This window comes from Eublepharis macularius, chromosome 11, assembly GCF_028583425.1.
Source record: "Eublepharis macularius isolate TG4126 chromosome 11, MPM_Emac_v1.0, whole genome shotgun sequence".
Lineage (NCBI taxonomy): Eukaryota > Metazoa > Chordata > Lepidosauria > Squamata > Eublepharidae > Eublepharis > Eublepharis macularius.
The window spans coordinates 67,803,420-67,828,704 of NC_072800.1; the positions used below are offsets into that span (position 1 = coordinate 67,803,420).

The following is a 25,285-nucleotide window of genomic DNA, read 5'->3' on the forward strand; positions in this document are numbered from 1 at the left end:
GGGGGGGGGGGGTGCACAGCCTCTTATGTCCTCCAGTCTGCCCTGCCTGCCAATCAATGCAAGTAAAGTCAAGCAGGTGCAGTTCCAGAGAACAATATAGCTCACACAAAGATAGCATCCATGCTTGTATAGAATTAGAAAGTCCTCCCCAAATCTGAGACAGTGCAATGACAGGCAGAAAGTAGAAAATGTTTATCAGATGTTTATCAGAATGATTATAGGAAGATCAGCTATTTTGTTTGAATTATCTATCTGTCTTCACCATACCTACTGAGTTTCTCTCTTTGCTCCCCCTCCCATTCCTGCTGCCAGAGAAAATAAAACAAGATCAACAACACAGGACAATGTACCTGTCTATGAATTACATTATTGGGTAACTCCCCCCCCCCTTTTGCTGTAATCAGACTGTAACAGGATCAGTGAGATGCCCCAATACACAGGCTTAAAGAAACTTCCCTTATTATATCCAAAGGCTGCAAATTTTCCAATTCAGATGTTACAATAACTATATTAAAGAACCAGGTAGGTTTGCTTTGGATTTTGCTTCATTTATCTCAGAATGAAAATCCCTAACTGAATTCTGTTTAGCTTCTTGTCCCTGTCCTTGCTTAGATAACCTGTACTTCCAATTGTGGACTCCTTTCAGCAGCTTCTCAGCCGAAGGCTGAAATAGAGTCTCCATAACACATCCAGGATACAAAAATTAAACTTCTCCAACACTTTTAGAAACACAGAACTGCAGGGGGGAGATGCAAGGAAAATGCTGAAGACACCTTTTAAAGTGCCTGTAAGTGTGTTGCAATAGCCTTGAATTCTAAAAAGCCTCTTGTAGTGCTGAGAATTTCAGATGCAGAAAGAGAGGATCACTAATGTATATCATCTCACATGAGCAGACAAATCAGGTGGAGAAGCTTTTGCTGTGGCCGGGAAAAAATATAAGAATCTCCCCCACCCACCGCCTTGTACAAATGAAAGTATTGTATCAAGCAAAAGGGTTCTAGGCCTGCCGTACTGCTAGTTCTGCACGTGCAGTGAGGGAAGGTTTGTTTCCTTATTTCATGTATTTTTCTCCCACCCTCCCTCCAAGGAGCTCAGGGCAGCATTCAGTTCTCTCTCCTACCATTTTATTTCCACAGCCCTGTGAATACCATCAGATTGAGAGAGAGCAGTTGGCTCAGTGGTGATTCAGCAAGTTTCATCAGAACTGGACTTCTGAGCCCAGGCGGTCCCAGTCCTAATCCAGCTAGGGACTACTAGAGGTGTGCAGAAAGAAATCTTCGAGCCAGAAAAAGAACACAAAAAATAAATGTTTCTGAGTCTTACTTGTGAATAATACTCTAGAACAGTAACACTAATCCAGGCATTTTGGGAATTACGAAAAAAAAATGAAATCCCTCCCTGAAAAAGAAATGGTGTGTTTTTTTTCCTGCGTTCCAGTGCTTTACTAGCTATGATTCCATCTGTAGGGGGGACAGATGGAGTACCTGGACAATTTATCCCTTCCAATCAGATCTTTGCAAGGGAGGAGCACAGAGGTCTCCCAGCCAATCCCAAACTGCAGAGAGATTCCATTCTCCCCACTGCCACCTTCCCTCTTCATGTTCCTTGTGGGGCTGGAGACCTCCTGTTTGCTGTTATTGTTGTGAAAGTAGAAAGGCCTTGGCTTGTTCAGGGGCCTGTAGAGTTCCAATGCCTTGCCAAATTTGCTTGAACCTTGGGGGTTCTTTGGTGGGCAGACAGAAGAAGTTGTGCTGCAATTTTGATAAGATTGATTGAAAAACAATTACTCCAGCCCCCCCTCCCCAAAGTCCCCCACAAGGAATAATGGAAGTTCAACAATGGCTGGGATTTGGGTCACCTTCTGAAACAAACAACAACCCACAACCAGGAAGGAAGGCAAATGCAGAGTTTTCAGGAAAAGTAAAAAATATTTGTTGTTAGCCGCTGTAAGAGTACAGAAATAAAATCTATACAGATATAGCTTTGTTTTTTAAAATACTGGTAGCCAGCTGGAGCTCTCCTGCTGGCTGATGCTTGAAGGCCATTTTAGGAATTAGTAGAGAAATTAACGTAGCAGTGCAGAGAGGAATCTACTTTGGAGGTGTGTAAAATCCTCCCCCCACCACCACCTTTTGTTCAATCTGTCTGAAACTTACAGTGCAATCCTAAGAAGAGTTATACCAGTCTAAGCCCATAGAAATCAGTGGGCTTAGACTGGTGTAACTCTGCTTAGGATTGCACTGTTAGTCATTAGGTTAGAGGGAAGACTGTTCTGTGCAATTTTGGTGCCATTAAGTACAAAATCTACTGCCCAGCGCCTCCAGTTGGTCTCCCCACCCCTTCCCCTTAAAAAGAATGGCCACAAAAATCTTAAAAATTAAAAAAGAAAGCTAGTGAATTTTGATCCCAAACTGGAAACATCCCATTGAAAAACTACCCAATCACATTAAATGTTTCAACAACCTTGAATCCAAAACCATAATGAAAATTGTCTAGATGCACACCCCTAACTACTACAGTACAATGGCTATTTTAAAAAGGTAAAAGTAGTCCCCTGTGCAAGCACCGAGTCATTACTGACCCATGGGGGGATGTCACATCATGATATTTTCTTGGCAATTTTTGTTACGGGGTGGTTTGCCATTGCCTTCCCCAGTCATCGACACTTTACCCCTAGGAAACTGGGTACTCATTTTACTGACCTCATAAGGATGGAAGGCTGAGTCAACCTTGAGCTGGCTATCTGAACCCAGCTTCCACCAGGATCGAACTCGGGTTGTGAGCAGAGCTTGGGCTGCAGTACTGCCGCTTACCACTCTGCGCCCCGGGGCTCCTAACGACTACAGTACAATGGCTATATGTGCTTTAATACGCAGAACGCTGAAACATTCAATTTCCTCCCTGTAGGCTGAAGTAGCACAAGCCCAGTAATGGATATAATATCAGGGGCTGCTCCTTGGGCAGTTTGGTTCTTAGCACTTGTTATAGACAAAAGAGGCACACATATCCACAGTTCCTCGATGGAGAACAAACTGATTGTGTCATGAGAACTACAGGCAGTCTCCATCTTATCTGAAGTTCCTACATCTTCCCATTGCCTTTGTTCTTTAATAGGCTATGCTGAGGAGTTCTGAGGGATTTACAACCAGTTGTGGGAGGGGAGCTAAAAACTGTCATTGGGTTGGGGTTGTCATTGAGCATCCGCTTTGCATGCAGACGGTCCCAAGTTCAGGTCCCAGCATCTCTAGTTAAAATTATGAGGGTAGGTGATGTCAATGGCTTCTTTCTTCTACTGAAACCCTGGAAATTGCTGCCAGTTGGAACAGACATACTGACCTTGCTCTGATTCTGTGGAAGGCAGCTTGATGCTTTCAACGTTTCAACGAAACTCCATCTGCAAACGAACAAAGACTTTGCCACTCAGCAGGAGATGGGTAAAGAGGCAAAGCCAACAGGAGCAAGACAATTCCATCATCCAACCAGGAACACAACATATCACAACTAACGAAAGCAGCCTCTGGTTAGAATAGTTTGCTTGCTTGATATTCACAAGGCAATTTCCTCAGGAGGAGTTTTGCTAAGTAGTGATGCTGGTTTCTGCTGCTGGGTGTATGGAAATGTTCCACTGTATGGAAACTATGCTGCTGGATGTGTAGCGAACCACTTTGTTAACAAATGTTTATAGTTTTAACTTTTCTCGATCCTTCAGGTAAACTTTGAACGGCTGAAATTTTTTTCAGCATCAATTTCTTTATTAAAAAATCAACAGCATTTTGACTTAATATAAAAAGTGACTAATCACATTATGCCTGCCATAAAATGCTAACTAAAAATAGTTAACCCAATTATGCGCTTGACAAGGTTGTCATCTATTCAGACTCTCCTGATGTCCTGACGTTTAATCATTCTGCCCAGCAGGGGATCTTATAAAATAGATAGTATAGGTCTGCCCCCTTGTGTTCCTTTTGAGTAATTGCTTTTTATGCTTAAGATAGGAAGAGACACATTTAAATGGATATTTTAATAAACCTGCATTCAATAAAAAATTACAAAAGTAAAATTTGAGAAATCTTGTTGCATATATATTACCTGCAACAATAAGAAACACGTACAATAGATGATTAAGAAGTTAGAGCACCTTTGCTATGAGGAAATCGTGGTACTTTTCAGTTTAATGGGGAGACAAGATAGAAGTTTATAAAATTATGCCTCGGGCAGTGAAAGGGGATCAAGAGAGCATTTTCTCTCCCATAATACGAGACTTCAGGGGGACCCAATGAAGCTGATAGATTCAGGATAGGCAAAAGAGCATAGTTCTTAACTCCATGAGTAATTATGGAAGAAATCATAAGCAGGTCTATTAAGAAGTAATCTCATGATGGGACTGTCTCTCAGGAAACTGTTCTTAGGATAGTAGACTAAACTGTGGAGTTGTGGGTGTAGAGACAGCCATGAGTATGGATCATTTTAAAGGGGGTTTAGTCAGATTCATGGAGCAAGAAAGCCCGTGAGCAGAGGCGGTAAACCAGCACTACAAATACCAGTACAAGGAACAGGCAACATGGGAAGGCCTTGGCCTCTATGCCTTGTTTGTTAACCCTTCATGTCAACTGGCAGAGCATTGTGAGAAACACGTACTCAGAATGGAAAAGACAAATGGTGGGGATTAAATCCCGCCCTTTCCCCTCCCTAGCCTCATTCCATTGACTGAAGCGTTTTTCTTCCAGTCATTCTGTGTTTCTGCAAGACTCGTGTTGATGCTTAAAGCACCAGCAAAATAAGGTTGGTGACAGAACAGAGTTTCACTCCCCTCACACACATGCTCCATTTTGGGATTTAAAAAACTAGGCTTCTCTTCCCACTTAACACAACAGGAATACATAGATAGTTTCAGGTTGGACTACAGTAGAACAGCAAGATTTGAGTCCAGTGGCACCTTAAAAACCAACAAGATTTTCAGGGTATAAACTTCTGAGAGTCAAAGCTCTCTTTGTCAGCTACATGCTGAATACATAGATGTTATTATCATATCTATATTGGCTCTAAGATGGGCAGGAAAGGCAAGTTTCCCCAGCTGCTGGTTGTTTTTTTTCCCTCCATCCATCATTTATTTTTCTACACTTTGTGTGTATTGCATTCTGTTTCTTTCCCTCCAAATGCATTTCCCTGTACAACACATATAATGATAAACTATGTGCAGGTTAGCTTTCATATTTCAGTCTCAATCTGAATTTGAATCTCTTCATAGTGGTATTTATTCTTGGGAAGGCACAGAGGCACATGTGCACCTTACTGGAATTTAAAATTTCTACCTCACCAGATGCCACCATCTTGTACATGTAAGTAGACAGTTTTATTTATTGTTGTTTTTATTTAGCACATGCAAAACCATTAATTTTGAAACTATCATGACAGCAAGACAGCAGTGCGTAAGAGCATTGTGTGCATCCAAGGCCCCAAACTGCTTCATGAATAAATTGGATCAGGAAAAAAATCCATACCTGAAACTACATACACATTCCTGGCACCAATATCTTCATTATAGCTTTATGTTTTATCAGCAAATCCAGTCACATCTAGAGCATTTTTAATGCATAACAGTAATTCGTGCCATACTCACAACCATCCGTCAGGGAAGGTCAACGTTATCCCCGTGTTACAGAAAAAGTGTTGAAGTAGAATTGTCACTTAACTGAGGCTGTATGACGAGTCTATGAAGTTGTGATTTTTCGACATGGTCTCCAATACATATAACCCAGGTCTTAAGCCTCGTCATGTGTGTATGGGCATCTCCTGCATTTTTTTTCCAAGAGGGAGCGGGGAGGCGGGACGGGCCAATCTGTGCAGGAGCTATCCTGTTATCCTGGCTTCTGTGAGAGACGCTGGTTCAGTTGGGCTAAGTTGCAACAGTGTTCCTTGCTTCTCTGTTTTGACATGATTCTCTGGTTTGGTGTGCATCATTGATCCCCTTGTCTCACTTTGATTCTGGGGGGATTCTATTCCCTTGCTTTAGTTTGGTTTGGGTGGAATTCTCTGTTTTGACATGATTCTCTGGTTTGATGTTGGTCTTGCTTTGCTTTGATTCTGGGAGGTCCTATTCCTTTGCTTCAGTTTGGTTCTGTTGGGCTTCCTCTGGGGTGGGAGTGCCCCATTTGGGAGTGTCCCTTGGCTCAGTGTGTTTCTGCAGTGAGAGTCAACTTTGAATTTTTCCCCATAGGAAAAAATGGCTGTGGACACCTTGTTCAGGGGCCAATAGAACTGGGACCCTGAGCTCCAAGCTTCCTGAAACTTGGGAGGTGAGGTCTATAGGGGACAGTCAGGAGTAGGTTGCCTGCAAATTTGTTGGAGTTTGCTTGAAAAATTACCCCACCCACATATCCAGATAGGCCCCAGATAGGTTTCCCTATAAAAAAGAATGGCCTAATAAATTTGTAATTCTCTAATTCTGCCAAACTGGATTAGATAATCTTACTCAGATTTCAGGAAGCACGGGTTCTTTTGTTTGTTTTCCCAAAACCTGGATCTGAATTTTCTGGATTTTGTTGTTGTACACACCCCTAAAGAGAATTCTTCTTCTTGCTGCATTTTTAAAAAATGGCTGCTGCAAATGTCACATAGGAATCCCGATCTCTATTTCTGAAGCACTTCTAGAAGACATGGCCCACATCTTTTTAATATGTCCCGAGATTTTGCAATGGCTATCTTACTCAACAGTGCAGATGGTATTTTCACAGTGGTGGGCACTCAAATAAAAAGACAGCTTCCCTTCTTTATGTAAGCAGCCATCTTTATATCGGCACATGCAAAACCATTAAATTGACAACTGAGAGTCTCTCTATACCAGACATCTTGCACACTCAAGTGGAAGAGTTTATACTTGTCCGCCAATTGTAGGTACACTTGTGCTGCAAGGGAGACAGAGTACACTTGGAAATAAGACCACACAGAAAGTAAGTCCCTTGAGCATCCCCATATAAGATGTCTTGTGTAGAAAGACTCTGAGTCATGTTCTAAGGGATATGCAGTAACTGGACACCTAGGTAAAAGTGAGATTTTGATGGTGGGTTATTGTCTGTGTCCAAATACAGCAAATGCAATTGTTCCATTGCTTTTCCTCACAGCACTGGAGGGGCAAGGGAGAAGCACAGTATTTATTAGGAATAACCATGGAGAGGCTGGGGTTGTGGGATCAAAGACTTCTACTTGAAATAAAAACTCCAATTAAGCTGTTATTTTCATGTAAACGAACACAATGCCTTTCTTGGACATAGCACACACACAAAATTACAAATTTTGGTTTCCATAATACGTTTCTGATATATACAGATGCGTGCATAAAATAGTTACAGATCACACGACAAAGAGCTCTAAAACATACACTTATAAGTGTGTACAAAATTCTACTTATTTTGATTATTGTACATGCTCATTTTACTCTCTGATAATATGTTTCATTTTATTTGAATGGGGTCCACAAAGTCTCTGATTTCCTTTTTCTTTTTAGTACTCTTGTGAATCCTTTGTTTGGGAGAAGAATGTCTTGCTGGAGCCAGATAATGCAAGCACTTTTCTTTAATTTTCACCTTTGTCTGTGTTTCTCATATTAAAAAGCCAGGCTGAATTTAAACCAGTGGGAGTTTTTTTCACTGAAATTGAAATTTCAGCTCACTGTGGAATTAATTCTGAACCTTTGCCATTAAGAGTAATGAACAAGATTAGCATTCAAATTTGCTTTTCAAACGATATGTTTGAATAATGTTGAACACTTTCCTTGTTGCTGGGTGCTATATAGGAATTGAAACAAAAATAATAATTCTAAAAACAGACACACTAACAGTGAAATCCTAAACAGAGTTACTCCAGTCTAAGCCCATTGATTTCAATGGGCTTTGATTGGAGTAAGTCGGCCTAGGATTTCACAGTAAGTTACTTCCAAATACATAAAGAGCTGAAAATGTGTGAAAATGTGTGAAACTCAGCCCTAGTTTTATGTTCCTATCCCCTCTGACTTCTTTTTTAAATCTAGAGATAGATCAAGGATTGTAGTCACATAAAGCAAGATGCTGAATGTTTGTTTTCCCCCAGGAAATAGAGCTTGAGTTGATCATACACAGAGTTAAACAGTAAGGCCTTGCTGGTTTGGCAGGTGATACAAAACACACAAGTTACAATGGACCAGGGCCTCTTCACACATTAAGGAGCATACTGACTGGGACAGGATCCTCGCCCTGCATCAGATATAACACGTTCACACATAAGATGTGGGTTCATCTCAGCTCCCACATCTATTCTTCCTAAGGATGAGGATCATATTACGCCTTTAGCTCCCTCTCCTGCCTGAACAGCCTGAACAGACCAAGGGAGGCACCATTGGGGAAGCCCAGGTGTATCCCAGGAAACACAGTGCCTCCTCAGTGCTGTTTCAGGGTGGGAAAATTCATAGAAAGGATGTTTTTCAGATTCTCTTTCCTAGTGTAGCCTCTTGAGCATGCTGAGGCCAGGCATAGGATGCAGAGCAAGTGGAATTAGCAAAGTAACAACAACAACAACATTCGATTTATATACTGCCCTTCAGGATAACTTAATGCCCTCTCAGAGTAGTTTACAAAGTTGTTTACAAAGACAGAACCCAACAGGAAGCTGCTGAATTGGAATTCATATGTAAATTTGACTCAGTCAGGCTTGGATTGAATAGGGACTATGAATGGTTATCTCATTGTCAGAAGAAACTGATCCCATTATCAGAAGCTACTGATTGCATCTACTCCCCCCTCCCCTCTCCACCTATATCTGACCAGTTTCTTCTTACCCTCCATGCATCTGACGAAGAGAGCTGTGATTCTTGAAAGCTTATGCTACAGTAAAGTTGGTTAGTCTTAAAGGTGCTACTGGACTCTTTTCTATTTTGCTACTACAGACTAACACAGCTAACTCCTCTGGATTTACCAAGTGTGTTATTATTATCCTCACGACAATCACTCTGTGAGGTGGGTGGCGCTGAGAGAGCTCTGAAACGCTCTGACTGACCCAAGGTCACCCAGCTGGCTTCAAGTGGAGGAGTGGGGGAATCAAACCCAGTTCTCCAGATTAGAGTCCTGCTGCTCTTAACCTCTACATCAAACTGGCTCTCCTTGCAAACTTCTCCCTTGCAATAGTAGTTATTTCATATGACATGTGGAAGAGTCACTTCAAACACTGTATGTGTAAGGTGCCATCATGTTGCAGCTAACTTATGGTGACCCTATAAGGTTTTCTAGGCAAGAGACTAAAAAAGGTGGTTTGTAATTGCCTGCCTCTGCATAGCAACCAAGTACTATTCCGGGTCAATCCTGTTTAGCTTCCTAGATCAGGCTAGCCTGGGCCACACAGGTCAGGGTTAGTCAGCGTTAGTATTTTATTTAAGTTCTTTTATTTATACCCTGCCTTTCTCTTCAGTGAGGACCCAAAGCAGCTTATATTGTTCTCCTGTCCTCCATTGTATCCTCATAACAGTTTAGTAAGGTAGGTTGCTCTTTATGTGACTAGCCCCACCAAGGTGACTCAGTAAGCTTCTACAGAAGAGTGGGGATTTGAACCTGAGTCTCTCAGATCCTAGTCTGATGGTCCAGCCACTACATCACACTGGCTTTTCTAAACTATTGGTAATCTGGGACCTTTATGGCTTAGAGATCACTTTTTCTATATGCGCCTCCATATTCCCTGTGTTTTGCAGTTGAGGTCCTGCATTCCCAAGTGCCCTTGCTTCAGGAAAGTAGAACATTAGGGCAAGGAAAAGAGCCCCCTTAACAGCAACTCCCCCACGGTAATGTAAAATCATCTCAGAGAGCCAGAGCTAGCCCTTCCCTCTTCCAAAACTCATTTATTTTGGAAAATGTTTTAAGTGTTGATTATATCTTTTATATCAAAGCCTGATCTTGTCAGAGATCAAAAGTTAAGGAGGGTCAGCCATGGTTAGTACATGGATGGGAAATCACCCTTAATTATTATTATATTAGTAGGTTTTGGTTCCAAATTACTGTTTTAATACATTTTATGAAGGCCAACTTGAACTAGGGAAAGGAGGATAAAAAGTTCTCACATATTAAGTCTAAAAAAACACAAGAGGTGAGGATGTTGGAGGATAGGTTTAGTTTAAAAATTTAAAAACCCTCTGCTGTTGGGTTTTTGAAGGCCAAGGGATAATTCCCCATCATTTAAAAACTACACATTTAGCCATTTTGGAGTATGTAACAACCAGTTTTCTGTTGGCTCTACTGGACCTCATGAAGTGCAGCAATGTTATAAAAGTTCAGGGTCAGAACACATTGGTATTCTCTATTCCAAAACGGGGGGGGGGGGGGGAGGTTGCTATCAGTTGTCTGTTCAGCTGTATTGTTGGATTATGTAGATTTGAAAGAGTTTTTATTAATATAATGCATACATAAAAGTGGCTTTAATGTTTTATTTCGGTGCCATCGTATGATATGCAGATTATGGAAATGTTACAACTACTTGACAAATTTGAACCAGGTTGCATAAGTTAGTACTTTCAGGCAGCAGGATGTTGCTCTAGTCCATTGTGGCTTCAAGATTCACAGTGTACAAGGGGAGAAAAAGGATTTAAAGCATTTCTAATAAAATATATTTTAATCGCTGGTGTTATCCTTGTGCATAACAAAGGCCAAATTATGTTGGTACATCATATAATCCAGACAATTCCTCCTACCCCTTTGAAACAAAAGGTTCCTTCAGAATTTTTTAAAGTACAGTTTTGCAAAATAACTAGAAGTCTATTCACTCTTTTAAGCAAATATATGTCAAAGTACAGTGTGGGGTTTTTTTCCATTACAAAAACCAAAAGATGAATTCCAAATCATGCTAACAAAATACAGTCAATAAAAATTGAATTCTGGTGCTTTAAACAGATTGTACTTTATAATATTGAAGTCTACAGGATCGTAATGATACAGCAAATAATGTCAAATTTCTGTAAAATAAAACAATTTAGTTGCAATTTGATTACATCATACATACAATACACAATTTCTATAGATCAAACACACAAAGTCTGTGAAATTGCAATGAATGTCCTAAAGTTCTGCAGACATCTGTAGAAGCTTTAGAGGGATTCAGAGTTTGCTGTTTATGCAATCTAAAGACAGAGGTCCAAAGATGGAACATGCATCCTTTGGAAGACTCGTGTAGTGTTTTGCTTTACTTGCTTTTTTCACATGAATGTAGTATTAATGAGTTCAGTGGAATAAAAGGATTGGAGTCCAGTGACACTGCAGGGACCCGCCACCTCACCTCCCAGTTCTGGACACTGACCACAGCTACTCCAGCAAACAGACAGGCAGGAGGCATTCCTTTTATTTATGAGACTGAAAGCTCTTCCTTTCCCAAAGGCCAAGCTTCCCAATCTTGGATTCATTTCTGGGGTGTAAACATGCACGAGACATGAATTCCAGACTCAGCTTAATAAAAGATAAGTTTATTAATTAAGGGGTGTCTCCAAAAGCATGAAGTATCCTTACTCAGACAACAGGCCTAAATCAAGAAATCCTTACTGTTGCTAAATATTAAAACTGCCTATTTAAAACTTAAAAGCTAGCTACCTAAGCATCTCTAAGTGGTTTCCAGTGTTGCATATATCACCCATCCATATCCTTGGGCAATTCAGCATAAGGACATGCTGAGGATGACGAAATAGCACACAGCTTTTAGCTTCTCTCTTGCACACTTACTTCATGATGAACAATTGACCTGATAAGCCATCTTTTCCAGGCCTCAGTGAATCACTTGAAAACTCAGGAACCAATCAGGGCTAAGCTGTTAACTGGCATTACAGCTGTGTGAAAAGCTAGGGAGTTAAGCAGAGATTGATCTGAGAGCAACCTCTTCAAGGTCGAATCTCTAGAGAACTTAGAGACTGTTCCACACATGTTGCTAATCAGCTCTGGAAAACACATTCCTGTGGTAGGCCACACACCTTACTACACTTACAACCTGAACCTAAATTCAGCCATTTTTTCTAAAGACCTCGTCTCAAATTAATAAACTTCCATACAGACATCTTAGAGACCAACAAGATTTTCTGGGTGTAAGCTTTCGAGTCAGAGCTCCCTTCTTCCGTGAATGGGCATATAGCTAAGTCTTAATTTGCATATCTGGAAGGATGATCAAAGGTTTAATAGGAGAAAAAAGTTGTAACTAGTTATACTGGCCCATGGGGGAAAAAAATTAAAATACATGTAATATGTTTTATTAGGACTGGCCAAATGACACAAAATATTGTGCAAGCTTTTGAGCTCACCAGAACTCTTCATCAGGCTAGATGTTACAAAATTTAAAACAACTGAGGTGGAGGGAACAGATGTTTCAGGTCTTTAGACCTGCTCTTGCTAGCATTCTTGGTCAGATGCTGAGTGCATGTTGTTTTGAATTGCTGGTGTCAAATTACACCACTTACATGCTTGAATAAAGCGGTAAACATAGAAAGTCATCTCACTGGGAAAAAAATCTTTCTTTATTTAATACATTTGTATGCTGCCTCTCGTGACCTGCTCAAGCAGCTTACAATTAACACAGTAAGACAGATAGAAGGAAAAAACAGTCTAGGGGGAGAATTCCAAAATAAAGGGCTGCAATGTCCAAATGTCTATCAAAAGCCAGGCAAGAACAGAAGTACATTCTCTTTAAAGGCTAACAGTAAAAAGAAGCACTTGGCAGTCTTTGAATTATCAATGTCTGAGATAAATTTAAGATGATGCACAGGGTATAGTCAATAGAAGCCAAGAGTCGTTTTACTTTCTGTAAGCATGGTCCAACATGCCTTTTTTCTTTTTTTTTAAGGGTACCTAATTTCACCCTAGAAAGAGAGGGATTTGTCATCAGGTTGCAGCAGGCTAATGGAGCTACCCCAGTCAGAAAGAACAGAAACAGCTAGATATTGCTGTATGCATTTGCCCACAAACAAAAAAAAGTCAAAAAATGTTGGAGTTAGCAAAAACAAGTCTGCAATAATTGCTTTTGAGGGATGTTAAGTTAATGGTAGTGTGGCCTCCTATAGACATCTCACTGCAATATGTTCAATTTACATATTTGTAAGCAAACAGATTATATTAAAGTCACTTTCAGTCCATAATCCTAACTAGACATGGGCACGAACCATATTACGAACCAAAAAACCCCCACGAATCGCCCAATCACCCGTTCACGATCTGGCGGTTCGTGAGCGTCCATGGCCAATGAACCAGCATTCGTTAGAGGCGTGGTTCAGTGCGTTCTTCTGCGGTTCATGAAGCCAGACAGTCAAGCACCATCAATCAATTCCCTTGGAAATGGAGCCGGGGGAATGCCTGAACTCTGTCTACACTCCTTCTGTCACCCTAGAAACCTGAATGGAAGCCCAGCTCACCTTGATCGGCAGGTCTTCCTTCCAACCATGGAGCTGCAAAGTGGTTATAACCTGGGAGAAGACACCCGGGGGAGGGAGGGGGAGGGGTGTTCTGTAGCCATGGGCACTCCAATCTGATCCCTGCAAACCCTGATAGGCAGCTCTGACGGCCAACCACAGACCTCCTGTGTTGCTCAATGGGACCTCAGCTTATAAAAAACAGTGGTCTCCTAGGCTGGATTTCACTTTCAGCGAGCAGTGGAGTGTGACAGAGCTGTTGCTTGCTACTTGCTAGCCTTTAGGGAGAGAGACAGAGAGAGTTTAATTGGAGCTTGGATCCCTATTGCAATCTTGACCAAACTTGGGTAATGGCTGGAGGAGAGCGTGTTAAACACTCCCCGGGAATATGGGCTCTCTAATTCCAACGGGGGCCATTCTGACACCCATGAACCACAAACCTCGAACCAGTTCAGCAACAGGAAAAGTTCGTTGCAGTTTGCTGGTTCGGGATTGTCGTCAGCACCGAACCACGAACCATTGGTTCATTAAATTTTTTCAGTTCATGCCCATGTCTAATCCTAACCCTCACCCAAAGTCCCTGGAGTGCCCACGCTGTGTCTGGCAGTGGCTGTATCAAGTCTCATGCAGAAGTCTTTTCTGTCCTTCTTACTCAAGAACCTTTTAATTGCAGATGCCAGGAACTGAACTGGGGACATTTAACATGTATGACAGAGGTATGGTGCAGAGTACCCAAGCAACTTTTTATCCTGAAAATCAGCTTGTCTAGTAAGGGAATGAGCCATGTCTGCAGCAAAAACAGCAAATGAAGCTACAGATACACAAATTAGACTCTTCCCTTGAACATGTTCTCTCTTTGGATCTAAATTAGAGAATATTGAAGAATTATAAAAGTATTCATGATTTGAATTTTGAAAAAGTTCCCATTTGTTATCAGAAACTACTGCATGATTCTAGGAGTAAGGAGGAGGGTTTTTTATGTTAATCACCAAATGGTCTCTATATGCTTTTTAAATATTGATTACCTGACATTTATCTAGTAGTTAAAGTAGAATATAATTTCAAACACAGAAAATTAACCACTACACTCATCCTTCCTGATACTTCTTGAAGTTGCTTTATACTGAAGAGAAAGTAGGTTATTGTACAATGGAAAATTGAAAACTAAGAACACAATACTTACCAGCTCTCTTAAAGACCATTTAGGGTGGGCATGTCTATTATAGTTTTAAAAGTATTCAGTTAAGAATACTCACAGCAGAAATCTAAGGGCTGGTTTATATATTACATGTATAGTTCATATATAGTTGTCTAAAACCATGTCTGCATGAAAGGGTTCCTTATGGGAGGAAGCAGTGGCATGTATCCAGCCATGCAGTTCCTTGGGTGAAATGGCATTTCTATATGTGAAAGAGGAAGCAATGATTTCTGCTCTCCCACACTCTGGTCCCCCACTTTGACTCTGTGCTGTTCCTGAGGGCCTGCTGACTCTCAGGGGCGTGTGGGCTGCAGTAGGAGAGAAAAGTGGGAAAATTCCACGCTCTTAAAAAGGGCACTATGGGTTTCTCAGCAAACTTGTTCGGCGGTGAACCTTACCTTGTTCAACACTCATCATCAGACTGTGAACTGATCAGGGAAGTTGACAGCTCTCATTAGTCGGAAGTCAACTCACAGACGATTAAGAATCTGAACTAAGGAATTTGGACATTAGAAAAAAGAGAGCTTTTAATCATTACTTAAAGTAAGTGTAACTTTAAAAATGAGACCAATATTTGTTGCAAAGAAAATTGGAAGCCTTTTAAAGTTCATATAGTTTGTTTTTCTTTTTATGTTGTTCCTTTGTATTATTTGTAGGTTTTCTTATTCCTGTATGTTGGTTAGTTGTTTTTGTTTGTTTTATTAGTTTTTGTGTAATGGTAGATTTTTAGGTTTTGTTCTTTTGTTATATAAAACTCTTAATTTTAAAAAAAGAATCTGCTGGGAGTCATGTTCCTATCCACTCCACCTCACGAAAATAACAACACAGTAAAATTTCAAAATGGAGAGGAGAAAGAACTTGTAAACCACTCCCCCCCTCCAGCTGAGTGGGGACAAAAAACTTCCCCTCACAAAAGAGAGAAGAGAAAGAGCTTGTTTCTGTTCTTTTCTCTGCAGGTGGTGAGAAGGGAAGGGGAACAAGCAGGACTTCTGATTGCCCCATGTCAAATTTGCTGCATTTCAGCAAAATTTAGGAGACAGCCAAGGTTCCAGGATGGGAGATCAGATTTTCCCTGCCACTAACCCAAAATGACCTTTGTTGGCTACAGAGCAAAATTTCCTCAGACGGTGATCAGACTCTGACTGCCGGCTGATGAGGAAGTTGGCTTCTGATAGATGCAAATAGCCTATTCCTGCAAATATACACAGGATGCAAACAGCTGAACTGCCCATCAGTTATTTGGCTGCCTGACCACAACTGAAAAATGGGAAGTGAGCTGAACTGGCAGGAGTTTGAGCATCCCTAGCAGCCCAGGCTAACCCGATCTCATCAAATCTCAAAAGTGAAGTAAAATTGGTGCTGGTTAGTACATGGATGGGAGACCTCCAAATAAGACCAGGGTCTCTATGCAGAGGCAGGCATTGGCACATTACCTGTGTTAGCCTCTTGCCTTGAAAATCCAAGCAGGGGTCACTATAAGTCGGTTGTGACTTGACTGCACTTTTCAATACACATTGTTTGTAAACATTCTAAAACTGAGAATAGTTTGGAACATTTCTCAGTTGGCACTATGACATTCCGGGGAAGGAAATACTAAAATCTCCATGTGATTGTGGGTATTATTAGGCTACTTGCAAAGGTTATTATTATTACCCATGTGAAGCAATCTTCAGTCAGCATGCAAACAGAAACCCCACTGTATCAATGCAAATGAATATTTTACAGTTAAATTAGTATGTATAGATTTTCAGTTGTTAAAATTGTTAAAAACTAAAATTAACAAATAAAGTTATACTCATCTTTGCAAATTAATTTGTGTATATTAGGGTGGAGTACAAGAAAATCAAGGCCAATGGTTTATTTTGATAGTTGAGAAACCAAATGGATGGTCTATGCTGGACATTTTGATAGTAACGGCTATTTATTTTGGGTGTCGATACCATAATTGAGAGTGCCAATCAACTTTTCTGTTTATGGGTAGCCATATTTGTTCCCTAGCTCAGTGTGGGAAGAGACACAGCTTTTTTAATTTCAGGTGGGTAGCTTTTCTGGTTTGTAGTTGAAGAACAAAATGTGGGTCCAGTAGCACCTTAAAGACCAACTAAATTTCCAGGATATGAGCTTTTGAGAGTTAGAGCTCCTTTTGGTGAATATGAGAGTGGAAAAAGAAAGGAGTCTATAATCCAGGCAGAGGATGGGAGGGGTATTGTAAATTAGAGTGTCAATACACTAGCTATAATACATGTTGTAATTAGCTTGATAGAGCATTTTTGCACTTTGCACCCATGCTGCATTGGAAAGCCATTATTTTTGGTTGCTGCTAAGAAAAAGTTTAAAATGGAGTATAGACCTCCTTGAGCAATTTTTTAAAAAAATATTTTTACCAGAAATGACTCTTTCATGATATATTTAATTCTCAATGTGGCCCCATCTTTCGATATCTAAATCCAGAGACTGGGTCCTGAACATCTAAGACAGATCTTTCTACAAACCTTATAAAAGCCCTAGGGTGCATAAAAATCTGAAATCTTACAAAAAAATTGGGGGTAACCCCCCCCAAATAATAGAAGCAGTTCCTGTACCTTTAAGAAAGGAGACCTCAGTGCTATTGTGGGGGTTTCTAGGGAACCACAACCATAGTGCCAGCCTTCAACCCTTAGTTTCTGTTAACAAAAGGGAGAAGGCAGGGCTGTTTTGTCGTAGCATGCCTGAAGGGAAGACTCATCAATACCCACAAAAACTAGCAGGCAACTTGCTACCATCCGGTTGATGCCCAGCAGCAGCTGAGACTCAACTTGTGCAACTTGGCTGGGCCAAGCAGTGACCACCACATCTCACATAAGCAACTTGCTACCTCATAACCTCAGCAACTTGGCCAGAATTTTCACAGGGAGAGACACCAGAGGGAGGGAAGGATGGAAAGATGAAAGCTAGTATTACTGCCATGGAAGCTTACGGGATGATTTGGGCCAGTCACTCCCAGCCTAATTTACCTCACAGAGAGGATTGTTGAAAGGATAAAATGGAGGAGAGGAGAATGATGTTAGCTGCTTTGAGTCTGCATTATGAAGAAAGGTGGAATATAAATGTAAATAATTAATACATAAATCTGAAAACTGGAGGGCAGATAAAAGAAAAGTTGGTTGGTGAGTGGGAACGAGAGAAGCAAGCAGGGAAAGGGGACAGGTATGGGGGCTGCCAGGAGGGGAGAAAGAAGCAATAGGCCCGAAAGGGGATACAGGAGAAAAGAAAATGACCCCCACAGGTCTTTGTGGTTCCCCATTTGTATTTTTCTAAGAAGGAACAATATGCCTAATTCTAAACAATAGCCCTAAACTGCAGATCAAAAAATCTTTTCTATGGGGTCATGTTAAAACATACTGTTTTAAAATATTTTCTTGCGTACACACAGCTTACCTCAGTCACAGAGTAAAGATCCTTGTGCTGTGGTAGCAGGCTGCTGCCAAAGCAAAGTTTTTTAAAAAAATCTGCATAGCCAGTCAAAAACTGTGCTCAGCCAAAACTGCATCTTCTCCAACCTACTTTCTAAAAACACTCGGGAGCCACCAAGAAAGGTATCCATGGTGCCTTTGGGAGCCACACTGAGGACCTCTGCTGTACATGAATTCCCTCAGAAATGTCTATTTTAGCATTTCAGCGTACAACAATGATGATGGGAAAACCAGGTGTTTTTTTCTTTCTTTGTTATTCTATTTAGTATTATCCCACATTATTCTAAGATATTCAAATCCTTGATTGCACTGGGGGTTTGGGGCACAGACAGAAAATTCTGAGCACACTTTCCTTTCAATGTAAATACTTTATTTATTTATTTATTTATTTATTTAATTTATTTATTACATTTGTATGCTGCCTTTCTACCCAAGATAGAAAGTCCCCAAGGTAGCAAATTATAATACCGGTATACTACAAATTTAAACAAAACCAAGCCACTCCAATAATTAGTAAATTATGAACTATTAAATACTCAGTAAGCAATTGGATATTTGAGATATTCCAAGAGAAATACTTATTGTCTGACATACTTGAGGATACTTGGATTTACGGCAGTAGCTATATTTCTGTATTAGAATGAAAAAGAACCCCTAATTTAATTGGTTGTTTCTCAACTTACACTCCTACCTTGAATATTAATTGAAATAATAATTTCCATTTTCCAGGCTGGCAAAACTGCTACTGACAATAAAGCACTGACCCACTTCATAAAAAAGAATATATCAAAATTGATGCTATTCATTGGTACCGACACCAAATCAAGCATTAACCAAATGAGACTGCAAAGCTCCACCATATTTAAATCCCTTTCTTTTTTCATTTGGAGAAGAGGAGGTCCTCACAATAAGAAATTCCAGCATGTACACAATAGAATGAAACAACCTCATGGGAAGAACATCCCATCTCATCTCATGAGAATCTGTGACTGTCTTTTCCTTAGCCTCCCTGCCCTTACCAAGTACACAGTAAAATTGCCTAACTATTTGAATTAAAAAATTGGCAATCCTTTGATTACCATTATGCAGGGGGGAAAGCCAGGAGAGAAAACAGTCATCTTACTGCTTGTCAAAGATGTATTTTCTCTCCATTAAATAATAAGCAATAATTGAGCGTAAGAACTTCTTATTCTTTTACCTTGTTTCATAGCTGTACACATACAAGCAGGGCTCATTTTGAGTGGGAACACACAGGAATGCAGTTCCGGTAGTTCTCCAAAGAGGTCACATGTCAGGTGGCCCTGCCCACCTGATTTTTGGCCAGGATTGGGCCCAAAACGGCTAGGATCAGACCTCTGACAGGTGGTGGATCACTCTCCTGCTCAGCAGCATCCCAATTCTGACCATTTTGGGGCCCCTATTCAGCCATTTTCAGCCCCTTTTTGCCCTTTTGGGCCCAATTTTGGCCCTGAATGGCCAGGATTGGGTCCAAAACAGCCAGGATACGTGAGGTCAGGGGGTGTGGCATATGCAAATCAGTTATGCCAATGACACACTTCCAGTGATGGCAAGGGGTGTGATATATGCTAATGAGTCGGGCTAATGAGTTCCTGCAGCTCTTTTTCTACGAAATGACCCCTGCATACAAGTAACTTTTAACACACTTAAAACACCATGCCATCCTTCTAGAAAAAAACACTAAAGATTGAAAGTTAGAGAGCACAACTCTCTAAAAGAGGTTTAAATACATTTCCTTTAGATAATGAAAAATGGAAAAAATACAACGGCAAGAGCATACTTTCACAATAGTGTATGGACCATGAAGGGCCACCATACCCTTAACACCAGCAATTCATCTTTCCACAAAATATATTCTATACCTTAGATACAAATATATAGGTACCAAACTATCAAAAGAATTTTACTTAGTGTCTCATCTCACCTTTCCGATTTTGATTAAATAAAACTGAACTGATTTTTTTAAAGTGGATAGAGAAAAATAAGAAGAGATAAATGATCATAAATAGTTGTAGAATTTATTTAACTCTGGGCTGACTATGTAGAAAAATACATTCGCTCCATATTTCCTCTTTTTCATTCTCCATTGAATAATATAAATGTAGGGCAGAAAAAATGACATACAGAACATCTTTGCACAAATGGTCAAGAAAATGTATCAACACATTAGAATTCCAGTACTGCTTATATAGGAATGCATTAGATTTATGGATAGATTCTGATTGCTACAGTAAATAATATTTTTGCTCAAAGCATTTCCCACATATTTTGATAGAAGATAATAAAATTGAATTTAAAAACCTTTTTAGAAATATTTTTTTATTCCATTAATGCTAATTATAACATGCGTTAAAAGTAAGGCAGCACCACGAAGCCTATTAATGGGATTTTAGAACTGCTGTAGAATAAAATATGTGTATTTTCACTTTTTGTGATGGTAAAGTTATTAGATGGATGCCACCAGTCTATGATTTATATTCATAAGCATGGAAATTTACTAATTAGTCTTTTTTCCTTGTAAAATCTTCTACATATTTTTCATCTATTAATCTTCAGAAACTTCATATTGCTTGCCAACCAGACATAAATCAAACTCCAGATTCATGATATAATCCCCATCACACACACACAGATTACCATGATGCTACAACATTTTGCTATCACATTTTGCTATCACAAATCCCTGTATTGTAAGATTGCCAAGTCAGACTGTTGACAAAAATGAAAGTACGAGATTGTTGTTACTTGTAAAGTGCTTTGAAGATAGGCATTTCTATATATACACTGTTAACATAAGGGAAAATAGAAAAGGTTGGCATAAACAGAATATAAAAGATAGGCATTAAATGCATCCTAAAATTGTCTCTAGCTGTGCAAAAAGGCACTGCTATATCATCACTCATTCAGAACTGGTGCTTTGGGAAGACTGACAAGTGTTAGGAGAGTGGATGTGAGCAAACCAAAGTTTCAGAGAAGTATACAGTGGACTAGGCAATTGTGTCACAGGAAATCACCATTAAGGGTAAAATACAAGTTGTTTTAAGGCTGCCTGGCAGTAGTAAGCAACTGTTGAGCACAGCATTCATCAAGACAAAAATATCTGAATGAGTCAATTCACTTGGGCTTTTAATGGCTTGAACCTTAACAGCAAAACTATAGTCTCTTACAATTTCAAAGTCACACAAATGAAAAGAAAACTGCTGCTTATGGTTATAACTTAAAAGCTAACTATGGCCTACGGTAAAGGCAGAACTATAATGGAGAGCTAATTGCTAGAAACCTTTATGTGATAAGAAGCACCAGGTTTCTACTGACAGTCTGTTTTTATAGATAAATTTAAGCAGCATACTTCTGGAGCTCAGTGCTTCTTTGATTTCTTAGAGGACCTGTTGACTTCAGCATATGAGCACAGACTGTTACATTAACAGGGAAGTAATGAAGATGTAGTCTTAAAAGTACTTTTGTAAAGGGTAAGTAAATCAGAATAAAGCTCAGGAGGACTAAAGTGAATATTAATTAACAAACTCAATGTAATTTGCTGGAAGCATTCCAGTTTTTCCAGTTCTCTGAACAGTACCATACATCCAACCATCATCAATTGGTTGTACATTGATGATGTAGTCACCATCCCTGAAGGAAACTTCATCTTCATCTTGGGCGCTGTAGTCATACATAGCTCTGTATGTTCTCTGTTCAGGAGAAAATGAGGGGGGGAAGTCCATTAAATATATGCAGTAATAATATCTGGTGCACTAAATCCAACAAAACATATCCAATATGAAACTTTGTGGGTAACACAGCTTAGCAAACTTAGAAATAGTAGAAATTCTTCATAGAACAAGGTTGTGAGTACTGATCTGGGAATATCGTTCTAAGTACAAAGTTCTGCATGTTATAAATTCCTTAAAATATGAGTTATTTGCTTGGAGGTCAGAAAGCAAATAGAACTGAATAGTTAGTTCTAGAATGGAAAACACAGTGGTATGAGCATGCACACTATACCACTAATAATAATAATAATAATAATAATAACAACATTCAATTTATATATTGCCCTTCAGGACAAATTAGCACCCACTCAGAGCAGTTTACAAACTATGTTATCATTATCCCCACAACAATCACCCTGTGAGGTGGGTAGGGCAGAAAGAGCTCCTCGAAGCTGTGACTGACCCAAGGTCACCGAGCTGGCTTCAAGCGGGAGAGGGGGTAATCAAACCCGGCTCTCCATATTAGAGTCCCACTGCTCTTAACCACTACACCAAACTGGCTCTATGTCAATTGCATATCACAAAACCAGACCAAACTAAGAATGTGTAACTTGAGGATTCTGAGCAGAACTTTATGATTCAGGATACTATCCCTGCAACTTTATATTATATATTATAAATCTGTACTTATTTAAAACATATTTGTCCCACCTTTTCACTCCATTAGGGCCCTCAAAGCAGCAAACGAAAAGGAATTTTAAAAACAATACACCTATATAAAACAACCATTAAAAACATAAACAGCAGGGAGGATCAGTAAAGAAATGCCAAACAGAATAAAAGGTCTTTGGAAGAAGATAATGATGAGGGGGACAGATTAATCTCGCTGGGGTTGAAATTCCACAGGTTTGGTACTATGAGCAATGACTAAGATGGCTCTTTCTCAGGTTACCACCCATCTAGCCTCAGATGATGGGGGCACACAAAGCAGGACCCTGAAGATGAAATATTTGGGTTGGTTCACTTGGGAGTAGGTGGTCCTTAAGGTATGCTTGTCCCAAGTCATAGAGGACTTTTAAGGTCAATACCAACATCTTGAATTGAGCCTGGAAGCAAATTGGGAGCCTGTGTATATGGAACAATACTGGAAAGATATGGTCCCTGAGACCCACTCCAGTCAGCATACTTGCTACAGCATATTACACATAGAGTGATATAATTTTATGTATAGTATTTCTCAAATTATAGCTATTTCTTAAAATATTCACCTAAACCATGCAATCAGATGTGATAGCCATAAAAGCCATAATTTCCAGATACTTCTGTAAGTGACCAAGATCTATTGTACACATTCCTGCCAATAACAATACAGAAACCACTGTTGGCTAGTGGTCACTAATTAGCGTGCTCTACTGTTTGGGGAAAATGCTTATGACCAGGGCTTTTTTTTCAGCTGGAACACGGTGGCCCTGCTCCCTAATCTCCAGACAGAGGGGAGTTTAGATTGCCCTCTGCACCGCTGGCACAGAGGGCAATCTAAACTATCTGGAGATCAGGCCGTGGGGCCATCGGCCATGTGACCATTTTCGCCGACAGCGATTTAAACTTTTAAAAACTCCCCCCTTGTCCCAGCTGATCCAAAGTGACATCATTGTGTGGTCCTGCGAGTGTGCACACTTTGCGCACGCGCATGTAGTACCAGGGGCACCACCTCCCACCAGGAGTTGCCCCCTGTGCTGGCAACCCACTGAATTCCACCACCTCTTTTCCCAGAAAAAAGCCCTGCTTATGACAATGTTTAATTGCTTACAGAAAGACTTTAATAAGAACCAAGGGCTTCTTTATAGATTCATTTCATTATTGTCTTCAGCAACATTTAAGTCCTTCATTCATTATCTCGAAATAAAAACAATTCCATTTTTCTGGCAGAAAACAGAAGCTTTATACAGATATTGATGATCAAAAGTTGGATAATGTTGGAAACAATCACTTGGTGCTATTAAGGCATCAGTAGCTGTTAATACAACCTATAACTGTTCAAATGGTTAAATCAAAAGTTAATTTTTCTCTGTGCAGTTTTGTGTGATTAACATGAGTAAATGTTAATGTTTACTATTATTAGATAGCTGAGTATATTAAATAACTAGGGTAAATTAGACTTTGTAACAAATTATATTAGAAACATGCTGCTAGATGCTTGCATTGTTGTATCACCCATATTTTAATTTTGTTAAAATAAAAAAAGAAACAGAAAATGTCTCAAACCTTGGGAACATAATTTAGACTGCTTTATTACACCCTTCATGTTGAGAAAAGCTTACTTGTGTGTATTTTATGCATCATTACACAATAAGGTTATCAGGTGAAATCTCCATAGTAATTTAATTAGCATTTGGTTTCTAATTACCACTACACACAGTACCTGGGTTATGTAATTGAGAAGTACACTGCTTTAAGGTCTTAAACATGGCCCTAGAAAACCTATTAAGTAAATTATTCTTCATTAGACTAAACTTCAAAGAAGATAAAACAGTAAAAGAAAGATTTGGTAGGGAGGAGATGCCAACAGATACTAATTTTTGGCACAAGCCATTGTTCTACTGTACGAATTCCACTGGTGAATGGAACCTAAATAAGAACATGATGGTGTGCAGGTTCCATTAGTTTCAATGGGATTTGTATCTGAGAACTTTCTGGTGGATTGTGCCCTCAATTATTTCCTACAGAATCCTATATAAACCCTGACCCTCTGATCTAGATATCTAAGTGCATATTTAGATACTATAATTCCTTACCCTAAAGAAATACTGTGCAGTGGTATCCATCCATCAACGATATTTAACAGTAACTATCTTCATGTTTACAAAGAAAAGCACTCATTTGTTTTAAAAGCAACCATACTTTCTTGATTCCGCCCATGTTATTTTATTTTAGGCGCAGTCTTTTTGGAAAAAATGTAAAAAGAGTTCTTTAAAATTATGAAAGATTGGGATTGTTCTTCTGCATGTGGAAGGCACCTGCTGCTCACAGAAAGACTGCATAACATGTCATGCTAAAGCACTGAATGAGAAAAGTAATGCTGAATCCAAAGTAGTTCTTCAGTTTGCATAACTTGTACAATCTTTTGCATGAACAGAAACATGAAAGGTGCTACAGAACCTAGTTATTAAACTCTTCATGAACTCTAGTGGATGCTGTTCAAAAATATCGAAAGAATAGTCCTTGTAGCTGTACTCCTGATTAGAGATGGACACAAAGAGGGAAAAAAATGAACATGATGTACATTGTTCATTGCCATCCACGAACAGGAACTCATGAACAACCACAAACATGGTCCTGTTCACGAACATGTTCATGGTTGGCTGTTTGTGGGGGCTAGCAGGCTCTCCTCCAGCCATCATCCAAGATCTCTACTGCACCACTCCCAGAAACCTGACCTGAGCAGGCACCAGGAAAGGTACCAATAATAAATAATAGCTTGGTCTGGGAGCCTGGCAGCAGCCCTGGAACTTGA

At 39.8% G+C, this 25,285-nt stretch overlaps 1 protein-coding gene across 2 annotated transcripts in view; it reads right to left on the reverse strand.

Moving 5' to 3' along the window:
- Positions 1-20,060: 20,060 nt before the first annotated feature.
- Positions 20,061-25,285, reverse strand: part of LOC129337947 (LIM zinc-binding domain-containing Nebulette) — a 195,594-nt gene continuing 190,369 nt past the window's right edge. For both annotated transcript variants that reach the window (XM_054991971.1, XM_054991972.1), the window contains one exon: positions 20,061-21,750. In XM_054991971.1, the coding sequence (XP_054847946.1) occupies positions 21,574-21,750 (177 nt within the window). In that variant the 3' untranslated portion in view covers positions 20,061-21,573. The remainder of the gene's footprint in view (positions 21,751-25,285) is intronic.